The following is a 17,960-nucleotide window of genomic DNA, read 5'->3' on the forward strand; positions in this document are numbered from 1 at the left end:
CTCCCCGAATACCTGAAAGCAAATCGGTAATAAAACTCAGACTTTACTAAATCCACGTCTGCTCTCTGTGGCGAACACAGAAAACGTCCCTCGGAGTCCTGTGCTTAAAGTCACCTTGGGCTGTCATCGGCTGGATGCTGCGCGTATCTCCTCTCGCCCGATGAGAGAGGCTTTCCAAGCTGCACCTGCCTCACCCCTTTGTCCATTGTCTGGGCCGGGGAGGGCGGCCAACTCCTCTCGTGTAAGTGTGTGTCTGAGTGAGGGGGGACGGGATGGATGATGTTAGAGAGGCATATTAAGTCATATTAGATATTTAAAAAAAAAAGGAAATTGCAGGAAGACTCAAAATTGAATTTGTGTAATTCAGAGTTGTGTGTGTGTGAAGTGGGTGACTGTTTTTCGGAGGGAGACAGTGAAGGAGGAGGAGGAGGAGGAAGAAGGGGGGAGGTCTGCAGGGACAAAGAGAAGCTGGCCAGGTGTCTTGAGTCCCAGTCATGACCACAGCTCCATGCCGGTAGCTACGAGAAGGGAGCAGACGGAGTGAGGAGCCGTCAAGGGACACAGGATGGTGAGGTGTTGGAAACATTCAGAAGACTGTTTGGAGGAAGCACAGTGCACGGTAAGCAGAGGGCTTTTAAGTTAAAGGGCAACTACTGACTGGACTTCCAGATATTTCTTTTAAAGGGGCAGTTACCCCTAAAGTCAAAAATACTAAATCCCTCTTACCTGTCGTGTTGATTATGAGTCGAGATTGTTTTGGTGAGATATCGGCCGTAGAGACGTTTACCTTCTCTAGAATATAATGGCACTAGATAATCAGGGTGGGTGTAGTTCGGTAGAAAGAAAGTAGTCCCTACATGAAACTGCTCACAACAAGGTCTGTGGATTCTCTTCATTAACTGGGTCATGGTTTCTGGAGAGAGACGTTGCTGTTGGGTTTTTCAAATGTATTTCTTTGGCGATTTGAGCAACAAAAGCCGAGCGCCATCTAGTTCCTTTATATTAGAGAAAAGGCCGATGCCTCCAAAACGAAGGAAATCACACCAAGACCATCTACATTGATTAATATCCTTACAGGGAAGAGATGAGCAGTTTTGATTTTTGGGCGATTTCTAAGCAGAAATCTCAGCAGCAGTGTCAAATCAATCAAACTGTATTTTTATTTCCAATATCACTAAATACAAATGTATGTCAGGAGGCTTTACAATGTGTGCGTAGATGTCGTGTGTACAGAATAAACAACATAATAAACGACCACATAGACGATCCGTAAGATGATAATATATGAAAAAGATAAATCCAAGAGGAAGTAAATAAGCTGAGACGTCAAGTTGTGTGTGAAGATCTTTCTCTTTGTGTACACGTGTGCAGGATGGCTCTGCTGCGTCCTCCCAGTCCCACTTCCCACACAAGGCCTTCTGGGTCAGCCTCTCGGCCGGCCTGCTCCTGGTCATCGTTGCCCTCGGCTTGACGGGGCACCTGGGGCTGTCGCAGCCTCGCTCTGAGGTAGTCTGTCACCACACCCTCCAGCGCCCACATCATTTCTTTATCTTCATTGCTCACATTAATCAGAATCTGCTCCTGTAAGTCGATACAGATCGTCCGAATCACGGTTCCCGATCAAACCGGAGTTCTGATCGACCAGTCGGCCGTCGTGGACCAGCAGAATGACCTGGTGACCTTCTCTGTGACCTCACCCGCCAATCAGACGTCCACTGTGCTCTTTGACATCAAACATGTACGTCCAGGTGATATGCACAAGATGTTATTTGATGTTATGATACAGTGTGACTCTTCTGTGTGTGTGTGTGTTGTTGTGTTGCAGGGTTTGATATGTTATGATACAGTGTGACTCTTCTGACTGTGTGTGTGTTGTGTTGCAGGGTTTGATATGTTATGATACAGTGTGACTCTTCTGACTGTGTGTGTGTGTTGTTGTGTTGCAGGGTTTGATATGTTATGATACAGTGTGACTCTTCTGACTGTGTGTGTGTGTTGTTGTGTTGCAGGGTTTGATAAGTTATGATACAGTGTGACTCTTCTGACTGTGTGTGTGTGTGTGTGTGTGTTGTTGTGTTGCAGGGTTTGATATGTTATGATACAGTGTGACTCTTCTGACTGTGTGTGTGTGTGTTGTTGTGTTGCAGGGTTTGATATGTTATGATACAGTGTGACTCTTCTGACTGTGTGTGTGTGTTGTTGTGTTGCAGGGTTTGATATGTTATGATACAGTGTGACTCTTCTGACTGTGTGTGTGTGTGTTGTTGTGTTGCAGGGTTTGATAAGTTATGATACAGTGTGACTCTTCTGACTGTGTGTGTGTGTTGTTGTGTTGCAGGGTTTGATATGCTACAAACCTGTTGACCAGGAGAGCTGCTTCCTGCGAAAGATGGAGAAGTCCGACTATGACAACGTGCACTCCCTCCTGCACGAGTCCTCACAGAAGGTAGCGACATTTCAGCACATGAGAACTGAGCGCTCGTGTCATATAATAGCGTTTCTCCCTCCGTTGCCTTCAGGATATGTGAGACCACGAAGCTTAAGATGAGAAATGCACCTCGGCACACGAAGAAAAAAGAAGTTTTGCCCTTTCGGCTCTGCCAGGTGTTTGTAAAGTCACCGCCTCACTAATGTGTGAACTGGCATTTCTGACCGTGACTCATAGTTGTATCCCACTAAGCCAGGACCTGCTGGGTTTCGTAGTTCCTCGCCGCTGCGTACAAAGAGAGGGGTGAAGCACACAGTCTCCCTCTCTCACCTCCACGGCTGAATTCCTCAGCACATCTGATCCCTCCAGGCCCCCTCGGCGTGCCCAGGATCTTCTTACAGGCTACGGCAGCGAGCCGGAGCCCAGGAAAGGGCACAATGGCCGCTCTGTGTGAGGGCCTTTTAGCTTTTAGGACTCCTCTTGGATTAAAGTACAGATGTATGGTTAGTGAGGGAAGGGCCAGTGTGGCAAAGACCTGGATCTCTAATATTGATCGGGGGGGACACATTACGAGGGTACACATGTGAACTAATAGATATCTTCCTGAAACTTCTCAAGTTAATTACTTACATTAAGATAATTATTGTGTTGCATGTTTTCTGAAATGTTATGTTTAAATATGCAAATGAGGCGTTATGTAATGCTAACTTTTGGTGAAATTAGGAGGAATCTACAGACACAAATTGACAAAGTAGTAAAAAAACAAACACCTAAATGTGTGTTTTGGTTGTTTGCTTTCTAGTCTGAAAGAAAACATGTTATGGAAGTAAAATAGCCCAAAATCTCAAAATGCACCTGTGCATGAAAGACTTCTTTCACCTGGGTTTTCCCACCTTAAGCCTCTCAGATATGATTTGTGTGCGACTATTGGATTCTTTATTGTGGTTTGACCTTGCAGGTAATCTGAGATGAGACTTCTGTGTCTCCATCTTATCATCTTTTCTGCTGAATAGCACCATTTCCACCTTTTTAGTTGAGTCTTTTTTGTGCTCCCGTCTCGTGGTGTCACATATCTCATCCAGCTCCTCAGTGTTGATTGTGGTCATTTAATCTAGGACGGGAGGGAAAGGGCCCACTATGGATCAAGAGTGAATGTGTTCTGTTCCTCTTTTCTGCAGCACAATGGTCTTCTTGGTCTTTTTCAGCAGAGGAAAACTGGTTGTTACGTGACCCACTCGAGCGTAACATCACTTTAAGTGGTTCACTATCGGAGCCAATCACAAGTGTAAGTGTTGCAGTTACACACAGCCTTTGTGACGGATGAGAGCTTCGACCTCATCAGCGAAGATATCGAGCTAATAGCAGCTCCAGTTTCAATCTTGGGTTTTGTTCTTCATATCTCCCTCGATTTGACTCCCAATTTATTCATCTGACTTTGTCACTGTCTCTGTTGTGACACTGTCCTCAGCAGAATCACTTCCAGCTGTCGGGGAATGAGACACAGAGGCAGAGGGAGTTCCTGGGGGTGCTGGGGGCCAGTCAGGTGGACGTGTCCACGCTGGAGGAGCCTCTGCAGAATCTGTGTCAGGACAGCTCCATCCACTGGACCAAGAGGGTCGAGGGTGAGAACAGCTGTAAACAACACGTAAACACCGCGTATGTGTATTAATCCGCCACTGAAAATAGTCCCCAGTAATAGCAGCCCTATTTCCTCCTGTTGAACTGAGGTTTACTCTTGATGTCTTTAGAAACAAACAGGCTTCATGCTGACTGATGGAGACATGGTGGAGAAGGCAGAAAATATTTAGAGTAGGTTAAAAAAAAGTTAGAAATGTTGGTTTTCATGGCATTAGCTGACAATAAGAACAATATACTTTATACAATATACAAAACTTTACATTTTTCAATTCTTTAGGCTGTGTTAATGCACATGACTTCTGCTCCTATAATAAACTGTGTAGCCAAAATACAGACACTCTGCCACAACAGTGGCATTATGTACATAAACTGGCATTGAAAGGGTTAAACTTCCTAACATTATTGAATATTAGTCCGTGACGATCAGGACTGAAGCTGGTTTAAAGATTTAACTCAAAGAAAGTGAAAAATTATTCTAATATTTAATATTTTATGGCAGTTTTTTGCTAAATATTAGTAAAGTACGTAAAGTCATATCACACAGCAGAAGTTCTGGATTCATGTGTCAGTACCACAGACGCTGCATGAAGGGAGCTTTTAAAATGAGCCAGCTGGCAACTCCATAACGAAGTGAAACCAAAGACTAATCTACGACGGCCGGTGACCTTTCCACTGTGGCAGCGAGTGAAAGGCTGAAAGAGAAGATAAAACTTACTCACTCAACAGATTCTCCACAAACATTCATATCATTAATATCCTGCTTTATTCAGGCGCATTTTAAAACGTAAATTGTGAATATAAAATTGTAATTGTTGTTGATTAATGTGAGGATTAATTTATATAAGCTTTACTGCCAACTATTTTTAACTTTTATTTCTTATTAGGGTCATATTTATATTTTATTATATTATTTGTAAATATTAATAAAGCTACATTTAATTCCACCCAATCTTTTGAGCTTCTTAAATTTGAAAGAGAAAGAAAAAGAAAAGTAATCTATTTTTCAATATTATTGTTAGAAACGTATGTAGCCATTTCTTTTCTTAAAATTAAAAAAAATAAGCTTTATTGACACAGACACTTGTTTTTGAATAATTATTCATTTGTCACGAGGGTACGCTCGTGTTTTCACCAGTTACACAGTAAAAGGTGTAAAGTTTGCAGAATTAGAGGATAATATTCTGAAGTCAGCGAGGCGGGCTGTTCTCCTCACTGATGATCTGCGTCTTGTTTTCAGGCCCGGGGAAACAGAGGCTCGTCTACTTCTGCATCGACATCTGCTTCCCCAGCAACATCTGCGTGTCCGTGTGCTTCTACTACCTGCCGGAGTGACCGTGTATCCTCTTCCTCTCCTCCCAGCGACAGATCAGGGAAACAAAGTTGTCTTTTTAGTTCCCTCTGCAAGAAACCCCCCCCCCCACCTCCACCCCCACCCCCGAGAACAAAAGCCAGCTTTGACTGTTTCCTTTGTGCCACACAGACACCAGTGAAGCAGTGACGCAGCTCAATGGAGCGTTTCCATCCTTCCGAGAGAGAAGAGATGGAGACAGGCTGTCATGGTTATCTCCAAAGCCCCGTCGTCACTCTCTTCATGTGTAATACTCTCTGGTGGGACACTTCCTGTAACCCACTGCTGCAGTATAATCATGTGGAAGCGTTCCAGTCTCAATGTTGTGATCTGTCCAATAAAAGACTGCTGTGTATTTGTGGCCACTTTTTCTTTATTAGACTGAAAAAATAAAATAATAAGACTTGTAAGGACTTCTCTGAACGACGAGTCATTTCCTGTACATCATCTTCTCTCGACACTTAACTTTGAAGAGGATCAAATGAATTAAACATATCACACATGAGGAATAAATCAATTACAAGTTGACGTGAGGCGTGTGGTCCTTTTTAAAACAATAAATATGGTGCACCATGAAAAGAGGAAGAAGGATTTCCTCTTGTGCAGAGTGATGAAGTTAAAAGCAAAGAGTCGCTGATTAGCGCTAACACACTGAGTATGTGGATCAGACTCACACTAATATCTACACTGTTGGTACAGAAGAGGTACGACATGTTGAACGTGGTGCAAAATGGCCTCGATGCTGAATCCAGAGAGAAAGCACCGCAGATAACTTGGAACACAGCTGAGATTCATCGTAAAGTTCAAACACAAGCCTCCACTTTCTCAAGATGATCATTTCTTCCCAAATGAGGCACATCTTCTCAAGAGTTCATTGCTTTTCTGTCCTTGTTCCACCGACTGTCTGCCCTCTCCCTTCTCCTCTTCCTCAGCCCATCACACTGTCGTTAAAGGCCAGACACACCACGGCCTTCTGGTGGCCGCTGTATTCCCTCTTGATCTCCCCGGTCTCCACGCACCACAGACGAGCCAGGTTGTCTGAGGAGGCTGTGGATGGAAACAAGAGTCAGAACATAACAAATACTTGCACTGAAGTTGTCGCACGTTTACCTTCTTCTCTATAAAAGTCACTTAGTCGGTCCCTAAATATACAGCAGACATTTCACGAGGCTCATGTTCTTTCTAAAGTGGCTCGATTTACGAGGTGCGTCAACCGTTACACAACCAAACCAGGAAGAGGAGAGCGCTTATGTCTTCCCTTCGCTTAATCAGCTTGATAATGTCGGCTACGCTCCAGCACTACAGTTTAGACTTCCCTCCCCCGGCTGACCAGGGGCTCATGTACTGACCAGTGACAATATATTGGGAGTCTCCAGAGAACGCACAGTCCCACATCCAGCCTCTGGACGTCTCCCCGGGATTGTTGCTCTTGATGCTCAGCTCCGTCATCAGTGAGAAATTGGACGTCCTCCAGATCTTACAGGTCTGGTCTGCTGAGCAGGTGGCCAACAGACTGGAAGTGATGAAGAACACAAACTAAATTCAGTTCGCCCAGCAGCAACTATCAGAGGAAGAGTTATAGAGTAGGAGGAGGAGGAGAGCACTCACGTGGAATCAGGGCTGAACTTGCATCGGAGGGAGTAGCGCTTGTGTGCAGGGATCTTGGTCTTGGGGATGAGCTGAGTCACCTCATCGCCGATGCCTCCAGCGAGGTTCCACACGTAGCAGTTTCCCTGATAACACCCAAAAGAGGAAGTTTTAATAATTTAGTAAAACTTAAATGTTGAAGGTTCATAGTCAGTAGATGGCGGATGGCCAGACTCCTTTGACAAAAACAGTCATTTTACTTTGCAGAACACGGGAGTTGCTGCATCGATGTGTCAGTTAGTTTGTGTTATTCTGTGACTTTGTGTTTTAAAGAGTTAGTTCTGAATCACCAAAGTCACACAATAACACAAACGAACTGACAGATCGATGCAGTCGTAGAGCAGCAACTCCTGTGTTCTGCAAAGTAAAATGACTGTTTTTGTCGATGGAGTCTGGTGGCTTTGAAGACGGCGTAGATAACGGCTTTAGTCCCAGTTTGAAAGGGTGGTGAAAATATTCTAAATATATCGTACAAGTAAACCGATACTGATTTGTTTAGCTGGTCCCTTTTTGGCTAAAATATGTTTTGCTGCGGCCCGCCGTCCACAGCAGTACAGTGCTCAGTCTGCCAAACTGTCCAAACTGTGTGCGTGCAGACCGTCATCTACTGCAGGTAGTAACACGGACCGTGGATAAGTACCTCATACAACCCCACTTCAAAAACAACCCGGACTATCCCTTTAACCCACCAAAGCATCAACACACAGCATTCTTTCCAGACTCTTTGCGAACTGACCGAGCTGTTGACCGCCGCCATGTAACTGGCGTCTGGGTCGATGTGAACGGAGTTGATCGAGACCTCCGGCTCAGGAATCAGCTGCTCGTTGTGGTCCGTCTTCAAATCCCAGATATGAATCACTCCACTCTGGTCTCCGACGATCAGCTCTGCCTGAATCACACATTTTTGGGCTGTGAGCACAAACTCTGACGGAGTAACTGAAACGTGTTTGTTATATTTCTCACCTGGTTGGGATGCAGGCAGACACAGTTGATTGGAGCGTTGACCTGGAATATCCTCTGACACTGTAGATTCCTTGACCTGGGGAGGAGCAGTCGGGATCAAAGTTAAGTTTGTTGAACAGACTGAACGTGTTTTAGCACATTGACCTCCCTTTGCAGTACCTAAGGTCCCATATCCGAGCCATGCAGTCCTCTCCTCCCGTGTACATCCAGCGTCCGTCTTCGTGGAAGCCCACAGATGTGATGTTCTTGCTGACACCGTCGTAGTTGATCACCGGGTTGGGGTTGTTAGAGTTCAGGTCGTACATGCGGATGTGCTGATAACCTATCAAAGCGGAGTGGAATGACTGTGAAATATAGCATTTAAGAAATGAATTATACAATCCAGAATAGAAAGCTTAACCGACCTGCAGCATGCAATCATACTCCTGTCAGGTGTGACCTCAAGGGAATTTACTTGCTGGGAGCAAATGTTAAGGAAGTGGATTGTTTTGGTTATTTCTAGAAGACACTGTAGTGATGACGCAATCTACAAACAAACAACAGCTCCTTTGACAAGAACCTCCCAGTTCATGTCATGGAATTTCTTTCAAAAATAATAATAAGAAAACTTCTATTAAATTCATGGGACCATGCACAACACTATAGCTCTACTCCTAATACTGTTTTTAGAAGTTTGTTTATTCTAAGCTTCACCAATTACTTATTGTTTTACTGGTTTCCATTGGACTTTGTACTAAACATCAAAGAAACCCCACAGATCTTTGGCAAAATGCATTCATGTAAATACTTGTTGCTGAATATTATACAGTAATCAAATTAATATATTTTTACCCAAACAAAGAATCTTTTAATATAGTATGTTATATCTCTACTAGTTTTTACATTTTTATTCTGTGTAGTATTTATATCGTTCTATCACACCTATTTGTTTCTGCTTTAAACAAAGACAGTTAGACTCTATATCTTTCCAAGGATTATTTTCTCTTCCTTGCAACCTTTTTAAAATGAGAAAGTATTAATATTTATTGCAAAAATATTAAAAAAAGATGTTTTATTTCTTCATCCACTGGATAATTGGTTTATTGGGTGTCCAGTAAACCAAATCCAGTGAAAAATAAGGCTTAGAATACACAAACTTCCAACTACAAAGTATTTGGAGTAGAGCTTTATGATTTTGCAAGGTCATATGAATTAAATATACTTTTCATATAATTTCCTTCCAAGAAAATTCATGACATGAACTTGCAGATCAGGAATGACCCACATGCGTTTGTAGAAAATGCATACTGTCAACAATCCTTTAGATATTGCAGTATACACTCATTGCATTAGTCAGAACACACTGTTAGAGTTAGAGCAAGGATACAGAGTCCTGGTGCTGGACTGTCCTGGTGCAGATCCCGCTGTGGGCCTGCCAGAACCGGACAGTGTGGTCGTATCCAGCCGTGGCCAGAATGACCGGGTCGCTGCCCACCGTCCCCTGGTTCACATTCATGCTCGACTGCTGCTGGCTGTCGCTGCTCAGAGAGGCATGGAGGACACTGCGGGGACACATAGCAGTCAGCTGCTGCACTTTCCCGCCCAATAAATGTACATTTTAACCAGGAAAGAGGTTTAACTTAGTATCAGACTGTGGAAATTAAAGATTAAACTTATAACGTGCAGGCTAACGTTAGCTTTAGGGCCATGCAATTCAGGCAGTTAGCTAACGTTTATATTTAAACATCTAACACATCCTGACTTTAACGATATTTCACTGCAGGACATTATTTATGACAATTTCCACTGCAAAAAATAATAAATCTGACAAGTTTGGGTTACCTTCAGTTGTTGGTGGTGTTGACGACTAAACGGTACGTCTCCGTAATGTGTCCCGCAGCAACATGCGAGGTTTCTATCGTTCCGTTTGATAAACGCCGCTTTGCCGCCATCTGCTGATTTATTGTGTTATTGATACCTGTCGCGTTTAAATGACCCAATATAATACTATTCAGAATAATTAGGTAGTTGTGCTTTTGTAAATGACATTGTTAGATTCTCCTATTGATAAAATAAATACCAGTAAAAAAGAACTTAACTGGCTTAATTTAGAATGGGTGAATTTACTGGTTAACAATATTAATTCAACAAATGTTGGAAAGTATGCAAGTAAAAGCTTTTGATTTAAATGCAGTTTATCAATACTGACATAGCACCGACAAAGTGTGTGCTCTAATATGGATATTATTTCGAATTTTCAAAAAGAAACATGGTTGAAGTAATGATTGACTCAAAATATAGATGAGTAAATGTAACATTAACTAGTTAGATGTGTTATTGTCATATCATGTGTGTGTGTTATTGTCATGTCATGTGTGTGTTGTGTGGCTTCACGGAACAATACAGCTTGATACATTTGACACATCACATATTCTTTTAATAAATGTATACGTTTGTTTATTTAAAAGTTTTAAGCAGTCAAGACAACAGTATATTCTTTAATATATATTTAAATAAATAAGTTAAATAAGTTAAATAAATAATGCAGAGAATCTATTCACAAAATCTTATATGTAAAAATCCATTTTGGCCTCGTAAACAGCAGAACAGTGCCACATGGCAGGTAAAGCAGCCAACTTCAACATGTGTGCTTTCCTGTTCGTCAGTGTGTGTTCTGCTCACGGCCGCTGCAGCAGAGCAGACATGTGCTGCTTCACCTCTCCTGGGTCAGCCACGGAGCAGTCCAGGACCACCCCCTTGATCCCAGTCCTCGCTTTAATGCAAGGGAGTATCTAAACCATATTATAGGAATGTTTAAACATATGATTTCCCTCTTATAGCTAACACACAAGGCATAGAATAAAACAGCTACAGTACCTTCACATATATTTTGCATCTCTCCAAAAGAAATTTCCACTTCATCGCAGTCCGCTCGTCATCAGTCAAACCGGTGAACTCCTCTGTCTGCAACAGATGACATGACAACGCCGTTTATTCCACCTGAAGCATAGATACTAGATACTTTCCTGCTTTATTGTGAACATAAACATAATACAGCAGTGTAGTGTTTGTTGGGTACTAGGTGTAGTGGTACTGACCGTGCAGCCAAGTGCCTTTTCTGCCACTGGGCTCCTGAGGGTGGCGGCATGCAGGGTGCCGGTGTGGTCTGTGAAGTCCACCAGCAGGTCGAAGCCTGTGGTGCTTGAAAAGAACTGATCCCTCCCTGGACACAACAGGTTGGTGCAGCTCTGTCCGTCCTCAGATACCAGAAACTTACACCTGGAGCTGAGGCAGGAGAGAAAGCAGACTGATCAACAGCATGTTCATTTATACAGCAACTTCTTAATAATGCATGCACTTTATGACCTTACCACCGCGTCCTGATGACTTTTGAAACGGAAGAGTCGAGGTCGAGCTTGGAGATGAAGCTGTATGTGAGGCCAAAGAAGGCTTCAGGATTCTCCTGGGCCTTCTGCTTCAGCTGGCTCACTGTGTACACGTCAGTGATGGAGTCCACTGCAGAGACAAAAGCAGCACCACATATACATGTCCGCAGTCTTTTTCTTTGGAAAACAGGCAATGACCCAGGCTGCACTTGTGACTTTGACATATGATCATTCATTGTGTTATATGAGGAAAGAATTGAGTGACAGGTTGGTGACAAATCCTTTGAATGGGTCAAAACAAATATGTAGTTTAATTTTAAGGTAGTTTTTTTAGTTTTAAAAGGGTTATTAATATCCTAAGACTGATGGGCACTTGTAAGTAGGATTGATTCGTTGTTTGTTTTGGTCTTTTTATGGGGATTTGATGACAGTAACAAAGATGTATAATATCAAAAAATCTACTTTTTAAAGCACACAAATATGATTTTAGTTATCATGGAGTGCATTTACAGTACATAGTGCACCGTATATGAACATCATGACGTATGAGGACATTTAAAATAGAGAAAGAAAAGTCAAACATAAGAGAAATGAAATACAAAGAACGTTTTACATCAAGATACAGCTCATACTAACACCAACAATATCAGAATGAGGAGAATTCTTCACTACAACCCACCAGGCACATCCTCTGGCTTCTCGTCTTGATCCAAAGCTCCAGACTCAGATGCTTCTTTAGCGTAGCTGAACAGCAGACTGGCCTCTCTGGTGTCTGAGAGCAGATTACAGTTGATTTAAACACCCGGAAGATGAAAATGGCTGAAAACCTTGTTTTTGATGAATTGCACAATATAAAGTTATATCAGATGTCATAGTTATGTAAATGTCGCTGTGATATCTTACCAGGATTGACAGTGATAATAGTTTTCGAGTTAACCGTTGCTGTCATGCCGTTGCGAAAGCTGTCAAAGCTAATCTTCGCATCAGCTATGAAGAGCACTTTGAATGAAGAACAAAAGTTAAAACAACAGTAAGCTCTCTTTAACATAAACACGCAGTTACTTCTCAGATATCCGCTTCCATGTTTCTCTTCAGTACAGTATGTTGATGGGACGTGACAGGCGGGAATAACAGTTCAATAAAGATTCATTTTGTGGCTGAGAATGAGCAGCAGCTGTTAACCTACCCGTCTCCTTGGGTATCAAAGTTTGCACGAGCTGAATGGCTTCTCTGTCCCAGCTGTGAGCGAAACAGAGGTCAGGGAGTTACTCAATGAAAATCAAACACACATGGAGTTCAGCAGGTTAATCTAAAGCTTCATCTCACCAAAGTAAATGTGTGGTAACCCTAAAGATACACAGCAGTGATCCAAGGGGCCAATAAGATGGAATATGGCAGAAAAGCAACAAAAGTCATTCATCTTTATTCATTTTTCCAAATGAATGAAGGGGCATGACGCACCAGACGAGAGGGAAGGAAGAGACGGAGTCATCAAAGAGCTTCACTTCCAGCCTCTGCCCTTTGCGTCTGTCTGAAGTGGTGAACTGCTTCAGTTCTCCAATCTGAAAATGTAAACAGAATCATCTGACGTTCCCATCACAATATCTTCCCTTACAGTATAAAAGAATGCAGTGCCTCTCTCTGAACTCTGAGGCAAGTCTTTAGGGCCATTGAGTTCCAGGAAAACATACCACAATGTAACCACACAGACAAAAGAGACACGATGTAGTCTATTAGGCAATTATAAGATATGAATTCAGTAAATTTAGAAAACCAAATAAATATTTGCTTAACATCCATTGTCAAAAACATCCCACGACTCCAAGGTTATCAGTCTTCCCATTCAGGCCTCAGAGACAGGTTCCATGACTTTTCAATGACTTTCATAATGAACCACTTTTAACAACCATTATTAATGTTGTGTTAAGCTCAGTAAACTTTTACAGCTTATTTTGCATCATATCTGAGCTTATTGTGGAGAAAAAGACTCAAAAACCTCAATCTAATCTAACCAGTGTTTAAAAATACATTTTGGTTTCTCAATTATCTTTTTATTTCCTGTATGAAAAACACCAAAAAATTAAATGATATCTCACCATGACTGATTCAACAAGCAACACTTCTTTGACTGCAAATCATGACACAGAGGAAAGCATTCTGGGAAATGTAGATGCAGCAGATTGATCTTTGGTCTTCTTTAAAATAATTTAATACTGTGACATAAAGCTGCCCTACCGATTTCACTGCAGCCAGTATATTTATCACTGTGCCGTCCAACTTCTGCCCGTTGGCCACAATGTCTCCGAGAGAGTAGAAATCTCCTGAGTCCTTCACTGGCAGGTGGATCAGTGGCAGCAGCCTGTCGATGGCGCCCGTGTCAGCACACAGACACACCTGGGAATGAGCCTCCGTCACCAGCAGCCTGTAGAGGCTGAAACAGCAGACCCAGGCCTTTGAACCAGCAAGTCCTTTGACACCGTAATCACACATACATCATATTTTACACAGCATTACACTCGGTTAACCTCACTACCCTTCAGCGTTTTTAAAGCACCAGAGGGAACGCATGATTAATTCTTCTACAATAACTGTATTAAAAAGTATTATTACCTTGGGGTTGTGGGACAGAATTTGTCACCTTTCTCTGGGTCTTTTCTGGAAACTAAAGGGTTTTCAACGATGACTGGAAAAAATGACAAGATATATTTTTGTGCATACACTTTTTGTTTTAGATTTAAAGTCTTCAATTCTTTTTACATTATACTACATTGTTTTTTTCTATTAATATGTTGTGTGTAGCTTGATTTTCATTCTACTATTAAAGAAATATATCACAAGCTGGCATGATAAAAAAAAAAATGTAAACGCTTCTGTGGCATTCCATAAAATAAATAATAATATAAATATCTCTTGACCAAAAATCCACTAATTAGACTTGTGGGCCTTTGAGAGTGAGTTCCTCACCACAGTCTCCAGTGCTGAAGCAGTTGGAGAGCTCGTTGACATACACATCGTTTCCCCAGGCTGTCACATTAATGAAGAAGTCAGGCGAGTCCTTAATGGTGAAGCCAAATGTGAATCTGTCTACACCAATATCTGAAATTCAGATGTATAGGTTCGGTTAGTTTTGCAGTTCAACGGAAAAATAAAGAGGAGAAAATAATAATGGATATAAATGTATTTATTCTCCAGAAGAGGGGGCTGGTGCACAAGACACTGAGGTAGAAGAATGTGTCAAGGTGCACTCATATGAAAAGATAATTACGTTTTCTGTCAGGAAAGCTTTTGACATCAGTTTTCCCAATGATGATGCCTGCCACTTTCTGAAAAACATTACAAAGGCAATGTAATACAGTTCACAAAATAACCTCGAAATAATTCCTAGCTATTACACACTCATTTTGTTTTAAGAGCTACTGTAGGAACACAATTAAATTAAATTGCAGTAATTTACTCACCGGATGAGAGAAGTTGGGATGCAGCTCAGAAATGGCAATAAAGGTCTGAGCAGCCATTTTGTTAATTCATAACTTATATTATTATCCAGTCTTTACATTTACTCTGTAATATGAGGCAAAACAAGTAAAAACAATTAACAGTTGTTGTTTAATTCCATCTGGACAATAGGTATTAAAGCATTTCCCATTTTCTAACTAATACTCAAGAGTTACTTGTTAGCTAATGTTAAGTAGCGATAGTTAGCTAGCTAAACGAGGCTAATGTTAACTTTAGCTAGCTGACTTGTTCAGTTATCACATTTAAATTAGCTAACAACCGGAAGTATGTGGAGGGATTTAATTTATAAATTTAGAATTAATTTAAAAATCTTAATTTCAGCTTTATCCAAGACGTTTTAATGTTTTTTTGTTGTAGTTTTTTAATTTACCTGCTCTGCTTCCCTCACCGTTTACTCGAGTCAATCGCGGCAAAACTGCTGCACGCGACCACAGTCTGTGCACGAGACAGAATCTGTGGAGGTCAGATGCTGCCTTCAAATGCAGTCGGAAAAGAATCATGCTAATCTGATAAGAAAAAGGTCAAAGAGATTAGAAAAAATACAAATGTCTGACAATATAGAGACTGATTGATATGTTTTATATTATGCTGTATAAATCAAAATGTGGTATCCTAATTGTCCTATCCTTAACAAATAAATAAGCTTAAATTCATTTAAAAGCATGATGCATTGTTATCATCATTCAGCATTCAGCTATAACCTACCATTTCTTCATTTATAAAATCAAACAGATATGGCAAATATGGATAGCTATATAATATTTTAGTCTTTTTTTAGGAAAACATGGATGAACACCATATGAAGTAATTTCCATCTCAACTTTCTTTGTACAAGTAAAATAAAACAACACCCACCAATTACCATTGTTTGCTGCTTATTTACTAACTGCACACCACCCATTTTAATATTAATTTGCCCATGCTAATTTAGACATTAGAATGTGACCCTACTATAATTAAACATCCACTTCATCGATTTTTTATTTAGTATTTAGATGAGTTACCGCCTCCAAATATGAACTCTATAAAATCTCCTTTGTGCTGAAAAGAGACCTGCATTCATCCAATATTTTGATAGACCTTTTGTGATGTTGCCCAGGACAAAATCTACAATTTCAACACACATTCAGAACAATAAACATATGTACAGCTGCGCAAACATGCAGGAAATGGGACTGAACAATAAAACTGCTATCACTGATGGACCCATTGACTGTTAGCTGTCAGTTAAACACACATTCACCTCACACAGACACACACTACATGTGAGTCATCTTTTTAAAAGTCCCTTCTGTGAAAAGTATCCATGCACCTCAGATGTTGATATCACCTGGATAATCCACCTCAGTCATCATCCACAGCATGGGATTTGTTGTCTGACGGCTTTGCTGGGATGAATGTGACAGTTTCCTGGTTTGTTTTGATGGCACAAAGCTCTATTTGATGTGTGATACTGTCTCATACACCTAAGCAGGAATCAAAAGGTGTAACAGTAAACCTTTATTCAGCTTCACACAGCCTTGTTCCTCTTCCACGGTGACTAATCCTCACGGTCGGGTGTTTGGATCGGATCCCTGTGACTAATGTTGATGTTCAGGCAGTAATACGTCTGTTGATGTGATTCTACGGTCAACGTGTTCGTAATCGCTGAGAGGAAAAAGTGCAGTAGCAGCCGTGAAGGCATTTTCAACACAACAACACAACAGATGATTCCTCAGCAGACAGCGTGTGTAATGTTCCATCAATGTATTGGTGGACTTTGTATAATGTTGTATAATGTGAACTGATTAAATCCATTGTAGCCACGCAGAGGAATCGATGTGCTATTTGCACCGGTGCAACATTCAAATGAAACCAAATTTCAAATTCTAATTTCATTAGGTTTTTCTGACTACAGTTTGTGAGTCCATTAATCACAGCAGCACTGTAAAGCATTATCAGATAAATCAAGTGAAAGTTACTTTTGCTTTAGCGATTCCTCCATAATGAATTCATGGCCTCAGTTAATCTGTCATCAATCATACTTTCTTCCGATATTCGGTTGGCTCTTTTGAAGTGATTTGAATAAACTATTTGAATTTCCTCGTGATAACCGGCCACATAAGGTCTTGCTTGTCGCCTCTGATGACTTTATTCAGAGCCGATGCAGGAAGTACCTGCAAGGGCTGCAAACACACTCACTGCAGGAATGTGTTGTGATTGGGTGGCCTCTCTCTGCCGCAGGTCGGCTCCCTGGAGGGCCTGCAGCCGTCTGACCACTGCTCAGCTATTAATCCATCATCTCACGGTGTGTGTGTGTGTGTGTGTGTGTGTGTGTGTGTGTGTGTGTGTGTGTGTGTGTGTGTTCTTTCCGTATGCTAGTCAGTGCATGCAGTAGATGTGTGCAGACCTACCATGCTCATCGTCACACAGGGCTGATGTTAGTCTCCATAGTAAATGAGAATAACTGTAAACGGTAAAACACTAGGCCTGAAAGTGTACATGCAGCTTGTCCGTCTACACTAAACTAAGCACATTTCTGTGCCTTTCTTCATTTCTTCTGCCCTTGATACATCAATCAACGTCTTGTAACACATTTGAAAACTGCAAGTTGGCACTACACACTTGGAATAAGAAGACAAACTTCTTCTGGAAACACGGGCGTCGTACCAAACATTCAAACCCCAGATTCTAAATATATTGTATTAAGAATGTGACTGCTTTAAGATCTCTGTTTTACACTTGCTCTATGTGACTGTGTTTCTTTTGACAGCAGCTTTGTACAACATGAGCATAAAGAATATGATATATATTAAACAACCGTATAGTTTATGTACAGTTTAATTAGATCTTCCTAGCTGCTTAAATGATCACGCATCAGTAGTAAAAACACCATCCAATAATCCAAGAATATAAATATTACATTATACAGGAGCCATCCTAAGTTTTAATGGAAGAATTTGACTTGTAATGGAGTATTTTTAGCATTGCTAGTAAAAGCTCTGAATACTTCTTCCACCACTGTTCATATTTAGCAACTGTCTACTGGACCTCCGCGACGGCACCAGACAGGAGA

At 41.4% G+C, this 17,960-nt stretch overlaps 3 protein-coding genes across 8 annotated transcripts; 1 reads left to right on the forward strand and 2 right to left on the reverse strand.

Annotated features, from left to right (window-relative positions):
- Positions 1–94: 94 nt before the first annotated feature.
- bricd5 (BRICHOS domain containing 5) lies at positions 95–5,757 on the forward strand. Of its 3 annotated transcripts, none has more exons than XM_029455925.1 (6): positions 95–619; positions 1,372–1,506; positions 1,589–1,738; positions 2,339–2,446; positions 3,897–4,050; positions 5,304–5,532. In XM_029455925.1, the coding sequence occupies exons 1-6, from the start codon at positions 566–568 to the stop codon at positions 5,396–5,398; spliced, it is 696 nt and encodes a 231-aa protein (XP_029311785.1). In that variant the 5' UTR covers positions 95–565; the 3' UTR covers positions 5,399–5,532. The 3 variants fall into 3 exon arrangements, with proteins under 3 accessions (XP_029311785.1, XP_029311786.1, XP_029311783.1); XM_029455926.1 differs by having other exon boundaries at positions 3,900–4,050; XM_029455923.1 differs by lacking the exon at positions 3,897–4,050 and having other exon boundaries at positions 5,304–5,757.
- A 12-nt stretch (positions 5,758–5,769) lies between these two features.
- Positions 5,770–9,945, reverse strand: mlst8 (MTOR associated protein, LST8 homolog (S. cerevisiae)). Of its 2 annotated transcripts, none has more exons than XM_029455921.1 (9): positions 9,846–9,945; positions 9,391–9,565; positions 8,429–8,481; positions 8,184–8,346; positions 8,025–8,100; positions 7,798–7,950; positions 7,023–7,147; positions 6,764–6,927; positions 5,770–6,461 (listed from the first exon to the last, which is right to left on the reverse strand). In XM_029455921.1, exons 4-9 carry the CDS (start codon positions 8,327–8,329, stop codon positions 6,343–6,345), a joined length of 783 nt encoding a protein of 260 aa, XP_029311781.1. In that variant the 5' UTR covers positions 8,330–8,346; positions 8,429–8,481; positions 9,391–9,565; positions 9,846–9,945; the 3' UTR covers positions 5,770–6,342. The 2 variants fall into 2 exon arrangements, with proteins under 2 accessions (XP_029311781.1, XP_029311782.1); XM_029455922.1 differs by having other exon boundaries at positions 8,184–8,368; positions 8,425–8,481.
- Positions 9,946–10,423: 478 nt separating this feature from the next.
- meiob (meiosis specific with OB-fold) lies at positions 10,424–15,386 on the reverse strand. 3 transcript variants are annotated; one of them, XM_029456512.1, is made up of 14 exons: positions 15,276–15,386; positions 14,848–14,950; positions 14,655–14,712; positions 14,354–14,485; positions 14,000–14,051; positions 13,625–13,820; positions 12,851–12,951; positions 12,576–12,628; positions 12,293–12,388; positions 12,069–12,161; positions 11,375–11,519; positions 11,102–11,288; positions 10,881–10,967; positions 10,424–10,795 (listed from the first exon to the last, which is right to left on the reverse strand). In XM_029456512.1, exons 2-14 carry the CDS (start codon positions 14,902–14,904, stop codon positions 10,682–10,684), a joined length of 1,371 nt encoding a protein of 456 aa, XP_029312372.1. In that variant the 5' UTR covers positions 14,905–14,950; positions 15,276–15,386; the 3' UTR covers positions 10,424–10,681. The 3 variants fall into 3 exon arrangements, with proteins under 3 accessions (XP_029312372.1, XP_029312370.1, XP_029312371.1); XM_029456510.1 differs by having other exon boundaries at positions 14,000–14,072; XM_029456511.1 differs by having other exon boundaries at positions 14,000–14,072; positions 15,294–15,373.
- Between the last annotated feature and the right edge of the window lie 2,574 nt (positions 15,387–17,960).

This window comes from Cottoperca gobio, chromosome 19 (genome assembly GCF_900634415.1).
Source record: "Cottoperca gobio chromosome 19, fCotGob3.1, whole genome shotgun sequence".
Lineage (NCBI taxonomy): Eukaryota > Metazoa > Chordata > Actinopteri > Perciformes > Bovichtidae > Cottoperca > Cottoperca gobio.